General features: G+C 50.6%; 1 protein-coding gene across 2 annotated transcripts in view; it reads right to left on the minus strand.

The window, feature by feature from the left end:
- Positions 1 to 3,539: 3,539 nt before the first annotated feature.
- CEP104 (centrosomal protein 104) overlaps positions 3,540 to 17,861 on the minus strand; it is a 46,558-nt gene continuing 32,236 nt past the window's right edge. Inside the window, exons 16-22 of one of the 2 annotated variants that reach the window (XM_075993376.1) lie at positions 16,511 to 16,547; positions 16,281 to 16,347; positions 15,585 to 15,693; positions 12,522 to 12,660; positions 12,262 to 12,329; positions 5,231 to 5,321; positions 3,540 to 4,341 (exon numbers count right to left, since the gene is read on the minus strand). In XM_075993376.1, coding sequence (XP_075849491.1) covers positions 4,091 to 4,341; positions 5,231 to 5,321; positions 12,262 to 12,329; positions 12,522 to 12,660; positions 15,585 to 15,693; positions 16,281 to 16,347; positions 16,511 to 16,547 — 762 coding nt within the window. In that variant the 3' untranslated portion in view covers positions 3,540 to 4,090. The remainder of the gene's footprint in view (positions 4,342 to 5,230; positions 5,322 to 12,261; positions 12,330 to 12,521; positions 12,661 to 15,584; positions 15,694 to 16,280; positions 16,348 to 16,510; positions 16,548 to 17,861) is intronic. The other variant, XM_012775777.3, reaches the window with a different exon arrangement.

Here is a 17,861-nt window from a genome sequence, read left to right on the forward strand (position 1 = left end):
TCCCAGAACCTCCAGGACATCCAGTTACAGGGCAGAGGGGAATTAAGATTCCATATGGAATTAAGGTTGCTAATCAGGTGATGTTGAGGGTGCCCTGGGTTACCTGGCTAGACCCAGTGTGCTTACAAGGGTCCTTAAGAGCAGAAGCGGGAGGCAGGACAGGGAACCAGATGTGGAGCAGGGGGAACAGTACACAGCCCTGCACTGCTGGCTTTGAAGGTGGGAGACCAGGCCAGGAGCTCAGGAGCGCAGGTGCCTCTGGACGGTGGAAAAGGTGAGGAAGTGGACTCCCCTCTGGGACCTGTGGAAAGGCTCCAGCCCTGACAGCACTGATCTTAGCCCATCGAGACCCATGTCAGAGTTTTTATCTACAGAACTGTGAGGTGATAAATTTGCTTTAAGCCACTAAACTGGTGATAATTTGTCACTGCAGCAATAGAAAACGAATGCAGCAACCATATTCTGAAATTATTTACCACTTTTCATTTACACTTTTTAAACCAGGCTAGTGAGGTGCATATTCCTTCTTAATAATATGTAAGAATTCTCATTTCGGCGATACTCATTCTTTATGGGTTATAAATATTTTCTCCCAGTTTTCCATTCCTTTCAGGTGTCTTTTGATGCTCAGTTTTTAATTTTAAGATAATCAAATTATCAATCTTTTATAGTTGTCCTTTTTGTCTTATTTAAAAAAATCCTCATCTAATTCAAGAACAGAAAAAAATTACATGTATTTTTCCTATTGAAAGTTTTATGCCAGCCAAGGTGGCTCACACCGGTAATCCCAGCACTTTGGGAGGCCAAGGTGAGAGGATTGCTTGAGGCCAGAAGTTCAAGATCAGCCTGGCAACATAGTGAGACTCCAGAACCTCTCTCAGGAAAAAAAAAAAATTAGCTGGATGTGGTGGCGCACGCCTGTAGTCCCAGACATTGGAAGGCTGAGGCAGGAGCATCACTTGAGCCCAGGAGTTTGAGGTTACAGCGAACTGTCATTGGGCCACTGCACTCTGACCTAGACAACAGAGAGACCCTGTCTCTCTAAAAAAAAAAGCTGATAGAAGCTTAAAACCCTATAAATCTACAGACGTAATGCTGACTTTGTACTTATTTGAAAAGCAAAATACCCTCCTTCAAGGAGGGAAAAACACATGCAGAGACTATAAAGTGTAATCCTCTACTGGGCACAACTAGGGAACTTACAGAACATTCTTAATTTATTCTACAGGATGAAGTTGGTCAATAATTTTCTCCATACATAGCTTAAAATTGTTTAGCTTCTTCAGCAGTGAACCCATTTTGACAAATAACTTATTTTAGGGGCCAAATTCTCTCAAGGCAACCTAATATTCACTGCCTCTTTTCTCAGCAACTTTCAATCTGTTTTCTAAGGTTTCTGAGCTTGTACTTGCATGTTTATTAAAGTAAATATAATTTACAAATTGCTTGTTGATTATAATCTTGAAATAAAAGTGACAAAACATTTACTGATCTTTTTATTATATTAATATACTCAGGTGAATTAACCCTTAAGCCCTAAAACAACAAAAATATATTACTTATTTTATAATTCTGGTCCTTCAAATAAAGACAAATAGAAAATTATGTTAAAACATTAAAAAGGTGCAAATTTTCATTAAAAGTATTTACATTTGTATTCTAATGCCAAATTTATAGATACAATTCTTTTAAATTAGATTTAAATTAATTATTCTTAAAATATGAACATAATAGAAATAAATATTAAATATCCACAACACATTCATGAGTGAAAAATTCAATTATTAGTGTTGCAAATTTAGATATTTACTTATGAATGGCCAAGGGATCTTACAGTTCCTTTTAATTTTTTTATCCTTTATTCTTGGTCCCTTAAAGTATAATCACTCTGTAAAGCTCCGAGTAGCTACTGACTGCTGCCAGAATCATTTCGACATAAACACGTGATTCTTCTGTAACCAGCAAGAGAGTAACCTGTTTTAAATGAGCCCAAGTTTGTTAATCAACAGAAATGAAGTATTTTTACAAATATCTTAAGTTACAATATAGAGAAAACATTACACATTTATTTTTTTAAAGTTTTGATTGGAGAGAAAAGAATAATTCTTAGTTAACTTTTCTCTTTATTGTTCTATTTAAAGAAGTGTTTTATCTGTACTTTAAAAATGAATTAGAAAATTTGAGGATCATTTTACAAACATCTTGGTGTCTGTAGTTTGTCTAATAAACTTTTAAATTATTTCTCCTGTTATACTTTAAAGACTTTTAGTCAAGTGTATTTTTAGAGGTTATTTTCCTGGTTGGTCTTATTCTCACTCGGTATTTTCAGTTGACCATACCAGAAGGGGTGGTTTACCAAAGACGGATTAATGCAATCATGGTTACTAACATATCCAGGGAGTACGCTGCTCAAATATCTGTTAGTGCTTGTATTTGTTTCACATGGTTGGAAATTAAAAAATATTCATATCCTAACTGCATAATACAAATCTCATCAACCCCAAACATTTCTGACTGGCATTGTGAAAGTCTGCCCACCTGACACTCAGGAAGAAGACACAAGCCCTGGTCGCTGGGTGGGGGCAGGGGAGAAGTGACAGTCCCTCAGTCTGCAGTAGGCGGCACCTGGGGAGCAGATGGCGGTGGACGAAGACGGCGTTTCCAGGCGGTTTCGGACAGACCCTGACTCCCTCTAGCCGCCTGGACGACGTGTGTCTAACAAAAGTCACTGGGAGGAAACTCATTTCCACAGGACCACAGGACGGGAGGGTAGGTTAGGACACGCTGAGGAGATGGTTTTCTGAGGTTCAGTTTCACCGTTTTAAGCAAAGTTTTGGTATTTTAAACATACTATGGACTGTTTGAAAAAAGTCAACTTACAGTTCCAATTACAATATGCATTTGAAAGGGACCAGATGACAGACCCAGACCAGAAAGATTTTGAGCCTGTGGACCTGCACTGGACACTCTGCTCATTAAATAGAAGTGGACGATGTTCCGGGCCAGCATCTGAACTAGGCTGTAAGAGAGGCTTGTTCTGACTGACACGTGGCCGGCCAGGCGAGGACAGGGCAATCGGGTCGTTTAACAGTGTTTTCTTTAGGGATTCTAAAGCGTGGAGAATTTGAAGCACCTCTGAGCAAAGGCATGACACAGGCCTACATCGGTGTCAACCTCAGTTCCAGGTGGGGCTGCGGAGCTGGGGTCAGGTGGGGGTAGTGTCTGTGGCAGAGACAGTGCTACTTAAGAAGCATCTGGCAAGGTATGTGCTGAAGTGGGACCAATACTTGGTAACTACTTTGTAAGATTTTCTTTTGTACCTTTATTTGTTGTGGCAGTGGAGCCGTGAGTTCTGCAGATACTGACACCCCACACCCGTGACTAAGTGCACCCGGCAGAAAGCTTAGCAGGCAGGGCCCGCAGGGAGAAGGCGGCGCGGTCAGACGCCTGTGCACGCCCACACTCCTGGGACACTGCCCAGCTGAGCCACAGCCCTGCGGAATCTCCACCACGTGTGACAGAGACCAATATGCAAAAGGTTCATGGTAAATTTTTTATGGAAATTGTTCCAAGGAATTAAGAAGAGCGGATGCCACACGTGTGCTGGCCTGCTTGGTGGCTGCGGTGCCTCCCATGTAGTGACGTCTGGCTCTCTCCAGACAACGGCTACTCTTCTGTTTCTGACGAAGGCCTGAGAAAGTCAACCTGAAGCTTAACACAGTGTGGGGAGGTCCTGGCCCTGGGGCACAGGCTCTTTGGTCAGTTTCACACACGTCGTCTGCAGGAGAGCTGACAGGACGTGACACACGAGGCTGTGCATGGCTGGGAGCCGGGGGGCAGTGTAGCCAGGGTACGGGGCGCCACGGCCAAGGAGGAGAAATGGTTCAGGATCCGGAGACTCGCTTAGTCCCATGGACACAGACGGAATGGCTGTTGTCATCGCTTTGTGTACGTCCTAACAGAGCTTTTACTCAGGCCTCCCCTTGGGGTCGGGATCTTGCTTCCAACCTTCGATCCTGAGGAGCCTGATTTGGCTACTGCTGGGCCTTTCCCTGCAGCAGAAGCACAGGGCTGTGTTAGGAGGAGGCTTTTACAGTGGATTAGACACAAACCTGTGAGCCCAAGGGGCCGTGACAGTGGCTGTCGCCCATCTCCAGGAATCAGGGCTGAGGCTGGTGGGGTCAGCATGGTGGACAGCAGTCACCAAGTCCACAGGGGCCCAGCTGATGGTGGCAAGCGTGAGCAGCAGCTGTGCTGGCCAGAAGGAGATGCACACGGGGGCCCGGCAGAGGGATGAACACCCGGCACAGGGGCACAGGCAGGCAGAGCAGAGCCGTTCACCTGGTGACAGCCCCAGAAACAGCAAATGAACAGCCCCATGACCAGAGATGACCTTCCTGGCCAGGTGACTGCAGGCAGGCCGTCTCTGTGAGCTTTCACTAATGGAAGAGGTTGGGATGGGGACATGTGGGCACCAGGCACACCCTCAGCACAGGGCCTGGCACCAACACACGCTGACACCCCTGCTTTATTGTGTAGGGATCACTCCTCAAATAAAGTTCTGTCTCCAAAGGTCTTTGTTCAGGAATAATTTTCTAATGGAAAATAGCACGTTTTCCTGCAAGGCATCTTAACTCTGACGTAAAACAGTTAAAGTTATGATGTATGGTTTAGGTGGTGGCATCCTCCATGGGGCTATTTAACATGTTGTTTCTAAAAACTTTGGAGGCCAGGCTTATTGGCTCACACCTGTAATTTCAGCATTTTGGGAGGCCAGGGTAAGAGGATGGCTCGAGGCCAGGAGTTTGAGACCAGCCTGGGCAACATAGGGAGACCCTGTCTCTACCAAAAATAAGAAAAATTAGCCAGGCATGATGGTGTGCACCTGTAGTCCCAGATACTTGGGAGACTGAGGCAGGAGAATGCTTGAGCCCAGGAGTTCGAGGTCACAGTGAGCTACAATCGCACCACTGCACTCTAGAATGGGTGACTCTAGACACTGAGACCCCATCTATTAAAAAAAAAATACTCTGGAGTTGGTGAGGCAGGAAGAGGGTGAGGCTCAGAGTGTCCTGAGAGTGCCCAGCAAGTCTCTTTCATTGCTACTGATTGGCTTCACCTGTGAGACATGTGGAACGAACAGCGCAGTTTGGTGCATGTGGGAAGAACTGGACGCTCTTTTGAGTAGTCAGGATGGAGGCCTGGAGACCCCCCGCGCACCCACCCTTACCTGGCTGCGCCGCCTGGGCCTTCTGCAGAACCTGTGTCTTGCGCAGGTTCATCGTGCAGCCGGCAGGGCCCATCAGGTGAGCTTTCCACGCCTACAATGAAAGAGGAGGCCGGGGCTGTTAATCAGGGCGCGGAGGTGGACCTGGCGTGCTTCCAGACCCGGGACAACTCGCCGTGCAAGACAAAAACGAGAGGCAGCTATGCCGGCAAGAGCCCTGGAGGATGGCTCTCGCCGTGTGCGGCCCTCACGTGTGCCTTAACCGCTTCTGTGCAGGGTCCACCTCGGGGAGCACCCGCTCCTGCAATCTGGGACACAGGTACCTAAGCACAGCAGGTGAGACGTTCTCACGCAAGACGGCGCAAGCCTGCTACACAGGCGCAGTTTCAGCACGGACAGCAGAAGGCCCGCGTGGGCGCTGCCCAGGCTGGGAGACAGGCCCCTCCTCCCTCACGCAGCTGCACTCCCTCGTGGGGTCTCCAGTCCTCGTCTTTGCTTCTCCTTCCTCACGCCACACGCACACACACCCCTTTTCCTTAGTCACACCACACGCACACACGCCCCTTTTCCTTAGTCACACCACACACGCGTTGCCCGAAGGGCGTGGTGCCTACAGAGGCCTGATTTCCTCGGCAGCCTGCTCCTCTCCCCTTCAAGGTCATGTGTGAGCCATGCTGTCCGCAGCCAGACACAAAGAGGCTGCCGCTGACCCCCAGGCCTTCCCAACACCTGTGCTGTCCCAGTCTTTTCCCTCCTGTTTAAACACCGGCCAGGCTGCTGCTCTAGCCACTGCTCCGCGCTGTCTCTCGTGCTCTACGGGATCGTCACGGTCCCTGCTCCCCCATCTGTCTTCCTCACCAGCCAGCTCCATGTCCCTAGCGCTGTGGTGCCCCCAGCAGCACGGGGCACACTTGCTCACCCCTCCTTGGTGGCAGGGGACAATTACCCTGATAGCCCCAATTTTTCCTCTTCCCAGCATAAAGGTGGGGTCTCCCTGCGCCCCCTTGAGTCCTGGTGGTGGCTCACTTTGGCCAATGGGGTGGCAGATGGGGGAAGGCTGGGAGGAACGGCGCCACCATTGCCATGGGAGAGCTGCACCCGGGCTGGCTGCTGGGGTCGGATCTGGGAACAAGACAATCCTAGAGCAGCCGGCAGCTGGCACCCCAGACACAGGTGTAAGCCTGGTCAGGATCTGCAGAGCCACCTGGCCCCTGCAGCCTGTGCGGACAGCGGAGCGAGCAGGTTGTGGTCGCCGGGGACGGCAGGGCGCTGGACGTCTGTGACAGGCTGTGCCCGAGTGGCCTCCTGCCCGCACTTTGCCATTGACACCTTTGCCATCTACCTTTTCCTTCCCATCCCCCCAAGGCTCTCCATCCTCTCTTGTTTGGGACAGCTCACCGGTGTCATGGTCACCACCCCTCACACACAGACAGACCCACGCTGCCACGGGCAGCCCCGTCTGTCCGAGCCCCTGACTGCGCGACTGCTCCCCTTCAGCCTCCCACTCGCCACGCCACGCTGGAGGGCCCCTCAGAGCCTGTCCAGAGGGGAGAGCGCTCTGCTCCCACGTGGCCCATGCCTCCTGGTGGCGCCTCCCGCCTGCACCCTGACCGCTCTGCTGCGGCCTGTTCTCGGCTCTCGCAAAGCAGCGACAGCACCTGGCGATGAGCCGCGTCACTCAGATAACGTCACTCCTCTGCTCCTGCCCTGCTGAGACTGTTCCTCCCACTCACCTGAAGAATAACGGTCAACAATTCTTCATTTCCTGCTATGTACTGCTATGTATGGTGTCCTTTGCTGAAGAGGTTTTTAGGTTTTTAAATTTAATAGTTTTATTATAAAATGTCATTTTTATTTTTATTTTTTTTGAGACAGAGTCTTACTGTGTTGCCCAGGCTAGAGTGAGTGCCGTGGCGTCAGCCTAGCTCACAGCAGCCGCACACTCCTGGGCTCAAGCAATCCTCCTGCCTCAGCCTCCCGAGTAGCTGGGACTACAGGCATGCACCACCATGCCCGGCTAATTTTTTCTATATATATTAGTTGGCCAATTAATTTCTTTCTATTTATAGTAGAGACGGGGTCTCGCTCTTGCTCAGGCTGGTTTTGAACTCCTGACCTCAAGCAATCCGCCCGCCTCGGCCTCCCAGAGCGCTAGGATTACAGGCGTGAGCCACCACGCCCGGCCTAAAATGTCAGTTGTTAAAGTGTGCAGTTTGGCAGTGTTAAGTGCATTCACACCATACTGCAACCTGCGACCAACCTCCAATCTTCATCTTATAAAACTGAAACTCTACCCCGCAGACGTTCTTATCTTTGCTGTGACTGAATTTATCAACCTTTTCCATCAAGGTTTAAGCCTTCTTTAAGAAATCCCTTCCTGTTCTGAAGTCACAAAGATACTCTTATCTGTCTCGTCTTCCACTTTTGAATTCTGAGTCCGCCTGTGATTTCCTTGTAAGCCGTGTGGAGCGCGAGCGTCCAACTGCACCGTCCCCACCTGGCATCGTCACAACAATTCCAGACCTAAGACTTAGCACGTAAGGACTGCAAAGCAGATGTCATAACTATGTGTAAGGATTTAGGTAAAAAGATGATCTTAATGTCCATCAGCTGATGAACGGGTAACAAAATGCAGAACAAAGTTCCTGCCAACACATCTGAGGACATGGGCAAACCTTGACACCACCAGGCGGGTGCAACCGGCAGGACACGAACGGGCACACGCTGGATGATTCTATTTACGTGAAAAGTCAGGAATGGGCAAATCCATAGAGACAAAAACTAGGTTGGTGGTTCCCCAGGGCTGGGGAGAAATGAGGAGACAGGCAGGGCCAGGTTTCTTTTGGGGTAATGAAAACATTCCACAGTTGTGTGGATGGCTGCACAACTCTATAAACATACTAAAAACTGTTGATTTTTATACTTTGAAAATGGGTGGACTCTAAGGTATGTGAATTGTATCTCCATAAAGCTGTTTGGAAAAGATGATCTTGGTGAATCCTGGCAGAGAACTTGAGCCTGTAAAAAACTAACCAGCCAAATGCAGATTCTAGGACTGAAACGTACAACATTAAAAATGGAAATTCACTGAACAGAGGATTGGAGACAGAGGGAGAAAGGTCAACGAACCATCCACGTAGAACAGAGAGGAAAAAGACAACAGCAGAAACAACTCAGTGACCTGAGACAACACCTGGCAGTTTAACATCCTGCCCGTGAGCGGAGTCCCCGCAGGTGAGCAGGGAAAACGTTTGAAGAACTAATGGCAAAACAATTTCCAAATATGGTGAAAAACATCCACTTTCAAGCAAAGTGCTCTGATAACATATTTCAGAAACCACCGTCTCTCTCTTTGCCATTCCTTTTGCTTGTCCTGCGCTGACGATGGGTCTGGTTGTCACCTGCTGACGATGGGTCTGGTTGTCACCTGTGGCATGTGTATCGTGCCCTGTAAACCTGTATCTTGCTCTCGCCCTACTATCCTATCTTCCTCTCCTCAATAAACCTCATTTTCATGCTTGCCTGAAAAAAAAAAAGCAACAAAGAAACTACTGAAAGGCAGGGACAGGGTAGGAGGATGCAGGGTGTGGAGACCTCACGAGTCATGCCTGTCCAAGGGCCCTGCCCTGCGACTCGCTTCCATCCAGCAGAGTAAGGCACAGGTGACAGGAAAGTCACCCTTGGCTACTTGATGCTAGCTCAGAAGGATTCGCAGTGACAGGGCCTCCTGCTGGCCTGAACACCTGGGCTGCGTGGAGGAGCCCATGGGGCAGGGGACTGTGGTACCTCTGGGCACTGAGTGTGGCCCCCAGCTGATGGCCAGCAAGAGCTCGGGGACCTCAGACCTATGACCACAGGAAATAATCTGCCAGCTGCTGGAAGGAGCCCACAGGTGAGACCAGCCCAGCTGATACCTGGATTGCAGTTGCGGGAGACCCAGAGCAGAGACCCTCCAGCTGTGTCCAGGTTTCTGACTCAACAGCTGTGACTGTTATCTGTGTGTGTCGCTGGGTGTGTGGGGACATGTTACTCAGCATGGATAACTAAGACCTGGGGAAAACGATGGTAAGGCGAGTAAGTGGAAGAGGACATCAGCTCACATCAGATGCTGGGGACAAGCAGAGGAGGAAGGAAGGGTGGCACCTAGCTCATCTTAGTGTTGCTCCTAGCAGGAAACCAACAGACAATAACCAACAAAGAGGGGACTCCGGTGTTACGTGCAAGTATCAGTATGGGCAACAATTAATGAGCACACAAGGGCTCCTAAACTCTAAAGATAAACTGAGGAAGAGAGAGTGTGTGCACATGAGAGTGCTTACGTCTGGAAAAAAGGGGGATGATATATCATAAAGAAAAATCATCCTCTGTGAGTAGGCGGGGAGGTAACTAGGGCAGGGACAGCAGCTTCGATTCGGGCTTCTCTGGAGGTGCCTGACTATAGACTTGAAGCCATGTATCTTATATAATTATAGAAATTAATTTTTAAAAATCCCCTAAAAATGGAGTATCAAATGAAACAGATAAACCTGTGCTTACAGTTGGTGGCGCAGCCCACTGGAGCTCTCCCAAAGGAGCTTCAAGCACAGCCACTGGACCCTACGTCCCTGACGGAACCCCTGGTCAGGAGGACAAGCGGGACAAACCTCATTGCAGCAGCCACCTCACTGCCGTGGCGGGTGCTGCCATTCGAGGCTGCGCTACGGCAGAGCGGGCCACAGCTAATGAACCGTCTGCGACATGCTACTTCTGTGTCTGTGGGGCCTGTGGGAACCGGGCTCTTGAGGTGCAAGACATGAGACACAGGTGTGAGAGGGTCGAGCTCGAGTAAACAAGGTGACTGCGCCGTGTTCCTCCCGGCTCTGTCCACCGAGACGCCCAGCAACGCCACCCACCCTACAGCAAGGAGCGCGCGGCCCCCAGTGCCGCCTTGAAACATCACTTCCTGCTCAAGGGAACCGGGCCTCCTTGATGAGGGGGCTGATTCCAGGCTGGGGCGGAAGGTACCAAATAGGTGGGTGCTGTCTGAGGCCACGCGGGTCACATCAGAAGGCTCAGGAGCCAGCTGAAGGGACTGTCATCGGCCAGAGAGGGCACGGTCCACACACCACTAAGGACAGTAACTGCAGTGATGGGAACACTTCAAATAGTTTAAATCCAAAACAAAAGCAAATTAGCGACCACTGGAAGATACTAGTGAACCAACTTACTATTTTGGAAACTGGTAAACAAAGGAAAATAATTAAACGGGCCTCCTGCCTTTCCAATGCAAAGCCTAGCCCAGGGTCACCAAAGAGCAGATGAGCTTCTGCTTGGAGAAATGAATGAAGCAAATGAGTGCAGGAGGAGTGACAGAGTGAGATCACGGGGCTGTGCCATTCCTAACAAGCTGTTGGGTCTCGGCCTGCACACCGGTGGTGGCTGTCATGGCGCACACCACGCACCCCCGAGAGAGGAGCCTGCCACTGCCTCGAAGGAGCCACCCAAAGAGAAAAGTCAAACCCGTTCACATCTGATGAGGCCTACAGACCCCACCTCCACTCCACAGGAAATACAGGGGACGGAGGAACACCTCCATGGGGGTACAGTCAGCAAATCGAGACGATGGAAAACCCTGTAGGAAAAATGGCCTCTTTTCCTCGTCAAAGTGTAAGGAAAAAGTGTAGGAGAAAGAACCTATTTAAAAACATGTCAACCAATCCCAGTGTGTGAGCCTTCCATGGGTCCTGGTAAACAAGTGCTTCTGACACACGAGACAATTGACAATGTGAATGAACAAAGCGGGGAAGGCTGAGCTAATGCTGCTGTGGCCGTGTAGCAAAGCCCTCATTTTGCGAGCTCTGGACTGGAGCATGTACAGAGGAGCAGTGTGCTGTCTGGGTTTGCTTCAGCACAGCACGACAGGGAGCACGGGGGGGTGGGTATAGAAGAAACCACCCTGGCTAAGTCGACAGTGACTCAAGCTGGGTGACTGGAACGCGAAGGGCACCCAATGTTTCTTTTACTCTTATGTGTGCTTTGTGATGCATCTGAAATTTTCCCGTGGAGGCAGACAACTGCACAAAGGAGCAGCGACACAGGGCTGAGAGAGTGGCTGGGGCAGACTGTTTTCCCTCTGTTTGGCATATGAGTTTCTACGGTCAAGAGATAGCTGCAGAGATGGCTGCTTTGAGCCACCTTGCTGGTACCCCACCTCAGAAGGCGGGGCAAGGCGAGCCCAGCAGCAGGATGCAGTGGGTGGACCACAGGTGGCAGGAGCTATGGGGGGGTGGAGTGAAAGCTGCTTAGCCAGATGCCGTCTCCAAAACCGGGCCCCAAGCAGGCCCCCAGGGCTCACCCCGTGCCTGGCACCAAGAGGTCATCGTCAGCCTGTTGTGTTGGACAGAGCAGAGAGCCACCACAGATGTGGAGCCTTGGGTCCCCTAGTCTGTCCTTGACGCCTCCAGCAGCAGAGAAGCAGAACGTGTGGGGAAGGACAGGGTAGGCATGGAGGAGCCTGCCCCCTCCCCACCAAGTCTGCTGGGTCACACGCACAGCTTGTGCTGGGACAGGGAGGAGAGCTTAGATAGGAAGTACAGCTGTTAAGCCAAACTGGGCTCCAGTTATTAATTAAAAGGGACCAGAGTTTTACGGAATCTGGCCAAGATGCCATTTAGGGCCCCAACATCTATATGAAAGCCATGACCAGAACAAAATAAAACCACTCCAAGCTCATATCCCAATGAGCTGAGACTCCTTGAATAAACTGCTTACCAATGTCATGGAAAAATCACCTGAACATGTAGGTAAATGGAATAACTGTTCCCAGAATACGCAATGTGTTTTACTTTGGCTGTGGTCCAGCACTAACAACAACAATAACATCATCATCATCATCATTATGTGTGTCAAATTACTTCATCGTCATCATCGTCATCATGTGTGTTAAATTACATCACCATCATCATGTGTGTTAAATTACATCACCATCACCATCATCACCATCATGTGTGTTAAATTACTTTCCCGTTGCTCCCTTTCCTGAGTGAGGCACTCACCTCTTCTCCAGGTGTGAAATTCTCATGGCACAAAGGACATCGGTTTGCCAACGTCTCTGACTTGGCTGCTGAAATGATTTCAGAAAGATTTTGTTAGTCAGGAAACTTGAACGGCAAGGGGAAGACAGGACGCGTCACCTGCCTGCCCGTCGGACGCTCTGTGACCGCGCCCGGCCCTTGCCAGCCCCGCCGGCAGCTGCACTTTCTCCAGGGAGGAGGCCTGGTGACCAGAGGGCACGGAGCTGAGCAAAGGCACTCACGGTTGCAGTCCTTGACCTTTATGTGTCTGGGCAGCTCTTCCTTTAAAACAGCCTCGCTGCAACGATAGCACTTTCCAAACCTGTCTTTTTTGTCACATTCCGTCAGCAGGTGATCCGTTAGGCTGGAAATCTCGACCACCTGGATTTCGAAATGCAGAAAGAAGCACGTTGCTGAGAATTCTGAGGTGTCCTGCCACGGACACCGACACGTGTTCCCCATGCCTATGCAAACCCAGCACAGGTTTTCTGTGCTGCCGCTCACACGTGAAGGGGGACCGCGGTCTTTTATCTTTGGCACTTGTCCAGAGCGTCTGGAGTCATTCATTACACTTCCCTGAAGACCCTGCGTCCTTCCTTTCCTGTCACCTTAGCATCATGTAAAGGTCACCCAAGGTGTGGGATGGGGGAAGTGACAGTAGATCTGAGTGAGACACTTGTACTGGGGGCAGAGTAGCTCAGTGGTTAATGTGTGGCCCTGGGTTCAAATCCTGGCTTCTCACTCTTTCTAGGAATGTGCATGAAGAGGGCTAAGAGGCTGCCTCGCCACTTCAGCAGGAATGACTCCATGCCGAGGGCCTCCACACAGTGCTGGAGATGCCAGTCGTCCACACGGGGCTTTTAAGAGCGTGCACTGCTGATCTGAGGAGTCGCCTCTCAGAGGGCAGGATCTGCCCATTCAAACTCTTCCCTGTAAACTTGAGAGTCCCAAGGTAAATGAAAGAAGTTCATTCTCCTTTCAGTTTTCCCTCTTTATTAAAATAAGGTGCACTGGTTTGGATACGGTTGTTTGTCCCCACCAAATCTCACGTTGAAAGTAACCCCCAGTGTGGTGGTGCTGGAGGCATTTGGGTCATGGGGTGTGAGACTATGACTGATGCATATATAGGTTTTCACCCACGGTTTCCGGGTCATAACTCCCATTGCTCTTGTTATGATGTTGGGCGCTGCAGGCCTGAGAAGCAGAATCTCTCTGACCTCCTCCTGCCCTCCTTTCACCTGCCCAAGGCAGGACCCCAATCTGACTGTGGGTCGTAAGACCCTCATTCCAGAGAGGGTCCTGCCCCACACCCAGGAGGAAGGATGCTGCACAGGGAGGCCAGGAAGAGTCTGAACAGATGGGCCTTGTTGGGTGTCCCCATCCAGTCTATCAGGGTTAGACCGTACCCTTTTGTCCTGTCACAGTTCTACACAGTTGTCAATCATGCCTAGCCAATGAAGTCTCCACAACAGGCCCAAGAGGATGGGGTCCGGGTAGGTTCTGGAGAGCTGAGCACACGGAGGCTGACAGGAAGGTGAGCAAGAACTTATCCACGTGCTGGGAGAGGGGTGCACCCCAACTCTATGGGGACAGAGCTTCTGCGCTTGGGGCCCTTCTAGACCTCACCCTATTAATCTCTTCGCCTGGCTGTTTGCTTGTATCCTTTAACATTCTTCGCAATACATTGGTAAACGTGTTTTCCTGAGTTCTGTGAGCAGCTCTAGCCAATTAATCAAACCCAAAGAGGGAGTTGTGGGAACCCCAACTTGAAGCCAATCGGCCAGAAGTTCTGGAGGCCTGGACTTGTGGCTGGTGTCTGGGTGGGGCTGGGGAGGGTGGCAGTTTGGGACTGAGCCCCCACCCCGTGGGATCTCACACTGTCTCCAGAGAGGCAGCGTCAGAATGAACTGGAGGTCATGCAGCTGGCGCCCACTATAGAAACAACTGCTTCCTCGGTGTGTGGGGAGAAACCCTACGTTTGGTCACACAAGTCTTCTGTGTTGATTGTTGTGGAGTGAGAAAATAGAAAAATTTCTTTGAGTGTTTTTAATTTCCTCTCACAGGGCAGATCCCTCATGAATAGATTAACCACCCCCCCCAGCTCTCTGCTGTATTAGCTCCCTCAACAGCTGGCTGTCAAAATGCGCCTGGCACCGCCCTCTCTGGCCATGTGATCTCAGCACACCCTGGCTCCCCTTGACTTCCACCACTGCAGATGTCCAAGCTTGAACTTTCCAGCCACCAGAATCACAAGACCAATAAACCTTTTTTCCTTATCAGTTACCCAGCCTCCAGTATTCCTTTATAGTGACACAAACGGACTGAAACAGAAGACCCATCGCATCACAGAAGAGATTAACATTTTAGGCTGGGGAAATATTTCTTAAACAGGACACAAAAAGCATAACCATAAAAAAGACTGGTAAGGTGGACAACACTACGATTAAAACCTCTGTTCATGAAAAGACACATTAAGACAATGAAAATGTAAGGAGTAGAATGGGGGAGGATGGTCACAACACATGCAACTGACAAAGGCCTCACACCCAGGTGTACAAAGAAGGATTACAAATCAACAACAGAAAGGATGGACAACCCAATTTAAATGGGCAAGAGACTAGAGGTGTTTTAGGGAAAAGGACAGCCAGTGGCCCGAGGACAAATGGATGGGTGCTCCGCCTCACTGTTGTGGGGAAACGCAAACTGGACACTGCCAAGCAGCACAAAGCACTGCCACTGTCGTGCTGCGGGCACCAGCCGCTCTCACAGCTGGTGGTGGGCTGAGCTGGCAACACCCTCTGGAGCATCACGTGGCATTGGCCATAGCTGGCGTCAGCGTACCAGCAACCACGGCCAGGCACAAACCAGGAGTCACCCACGTGTGCTCAGAAGACGCAGACCAGAACGTCTGCATAACACGTCTTGAACGTTCTTCATGACAGTCCCAAACTGGACAAACCAGATCCCACGAACAGAGTGTGGATGAATAAACCGTGGTCTGTTCAGACAACGGACACGACAGAAAATGACCACGCACCGTGAGACTCCATGCCTCTGGGGCGCAGAGAGCAAGACACACCACTGTGTGGTGTCAGCTCAGGCGCTGAGGACGGTGGGGAGGAGCTGGGTGACCGCGCTTCCCGTGTGAGATCTCCCGAGCTGTAACCCTTAAACAGGCGTGTGCTGTGTACGCTCCAGTGACTTTCCTCACAACTTTTCCTCTGAAAATGCTAAGACTTGGGGTATGTTTGTGAGTCGGGTGTTCAAGCTCCTGCGGCGGTGAGGCCCCATGCCCACGGCCTCACCTGTTTGCAGTGGTTGCATCTGGCCAGCATGAGACAGTGCTTCCAGTAGTGCAGGTCCAGGCCTTCCTCTGTGAAGGATTCATTCCTTTCTCCACAGAAAATGCACAAACTGAAAGGAAGCAGAAGAGTAGGAAATGACGCAAAGCTCCAATTCAAATGGCCACTCTGCCCCACCGCATGAGCAACTCTCCCTAATCCCAGCAGCTCCCACGCTGCCTGCCGCCGCATTGCCTCGTCTGCGTGGGCCGCTGGCCTTCCTCAGGGGATGGCGGCAGAGGCTGGAGGGGCCCTCTGTTAAAGCTCCCCAAAAAGAGTCTTCACCAAGTAGGTGTTAGAAAGAAATGAGCTGAAGGTCCCTTCAAATTCTAACTTAGCATGATCAAGCAGAAGGGATATTTTAAGTCATAAGACAAAGACAAAGACATTGCCCTTAAATTCCTTATAGATTCGTTTTGGCCCCCGTACAGCAAAAAGGTATTTTGCTGCTCTGATATTTGCGCCTGTAACAGCAATTTTGACAAACAGGCTGGAAACTTCTGTTGGGGTAAAGACAGGGGAAGTTATCGTGACTGATAACATGCTGATTAGTTCAGAAGGCAATTTTCCTAGCCTTTAAATTGCTGGAACGAGCCAGTTAATTTACACAATCACAAAGACCCGGGTTCCCGAGTGGGCAGCCTGGGTCGGCTCACTCACTTGTCTAAGTAGTGCTTGTCTGCGATCTCCGGAGCTTCGGGCGGGGCCGCTCTCCTTCCTTGAGTGTCTGAAGAGATTAAAAGGAAACAATTTAAATAACTTTTTGTAGAAATTGACTTCCAAAATTTCAGTAACCAGTTTGTTGTGAACCATCTAAAAACATCACACACGTTAAAAAGGTGGCATCGTTTTACATCAGGCCCTGCAAGGTCTGGAGCGCAGGTACGTACCCTGATTCTTCGGCTTCACAGCGCCACATTCTTTCTCCTGAGACACAAAGAGAGAAAGGTCAGGGACAGAGGGCGGCACTGTGGGCAAGAGTCTAGCCAGGGTATGTTTCGATTCTGAAAGCACATTCCTAGCTTTAATTTTAGAATTTCTATCAACAAATAACAAAGCTTTTGGAAAGAGATCTGGAGGCTCCCTCCCCTACCTTTGTTTGTAAGCCCCACCACCCATGGAAACAGCTCCAGCTGAGGCCACCAATCTCCTCCATGTCACCACTTGTCACCACCCTCTCACGTGGCTCAGTGGCTCGCGAAGTGGTTGGTCCCCCCTTCTGAGTCTGGCCCCCAGGACACCTGGTTTCCTCCATCTTCACTGGCCTCTCCCTCAGACACGCCTGGCTGCCTCCACAGGACTCTGCACTCCCATCTCTCCTCTCTTCGGTCTGTGCTACTCTAGTGGCCTCTTGTCCAGAGCCCACGTTCCTCTCTGCATAAACTCCACATTTCTAAAGCAAACCCGCCGCTCTCCCTCCCAAGCCTGCTGCGGTTCAGTGTCTTCTCAGATCACGGAGTCCTGTCCCGAGACATTCAGGCCACGAAGCCTGCAGAGCTGTGACTCTTCTTTCTAGCCTCTCTCAGACCCAGCAGCAAGTCCCGTAGGCTCTACTTCCAAAACACAGGCAGGATCCAACCGCTTCTCACCATCTCTACTGCCAGCACGGTCATCTCTTGCCAGGACTATGAGCATGGCGTTGAAAGGGATCTCCCTGTTGCTCCTCATTCAGGGGCCAGATGGACCCTTTGACGCCACGGTAAAGTGACTGACTTCTGTCCAAAACCCTTGGTGGATTTCTAAGCTACTCTTCCTACAGCTCATCTCCAACGTCCAAGCTGCTCCTCATGCCCCAGCTGCACGGCTTCCCTGTTGTGCCAGGCCTGTGTCTCTGCCCACTGCCTGCTATACTTCCGGAGCCCAGACAGTGCTGGGCACAGAGCAGGGCTCAGCAAACACTGAGTCAGTGAGCAGGGACTGCGAAGGCGGTACAGGAGAGCTGTGTGCTGATCGTGCAGTCTGTCAGCACAGGTGACCCAGGACATGTCAGTCCTGGTAACAACAGCTTCTGAGGTGGCACTACACCAGGAGCCACAGCCGTGGGGTCCTGGGTGGGCTGAGGGCAGCAGTCTCTTTAGCTGCTATGGTTGTTTCCTCACGTGTGTACCATTAGGAATAACAATTAGCATGTGCCTGACCCGCTTCCAAGGTCGCTGTGAATCTGCCACCTGAGCCAGGGACGTGCCCTGGGTCGCAGGCCTACCAGCCTCCTCCTCCTCACCTCTTCTCTCCTTTTCTTAT

This window comes from Microcebus murinus, chromosome 2, assembly GCF_040939455.1.
Source record: "Microcebus murinus isolate Inina chromosome 2, M.murinus_Inina_mat1.0, whole genome shotgun sequence".
In the NCBI taxonomy this organism is placed as follows: Eukaryota; Metazoa; Chordata; class Mammalia; order Primates; family Cheirogaleidae; genus Microcebus; species Microcebus murinus.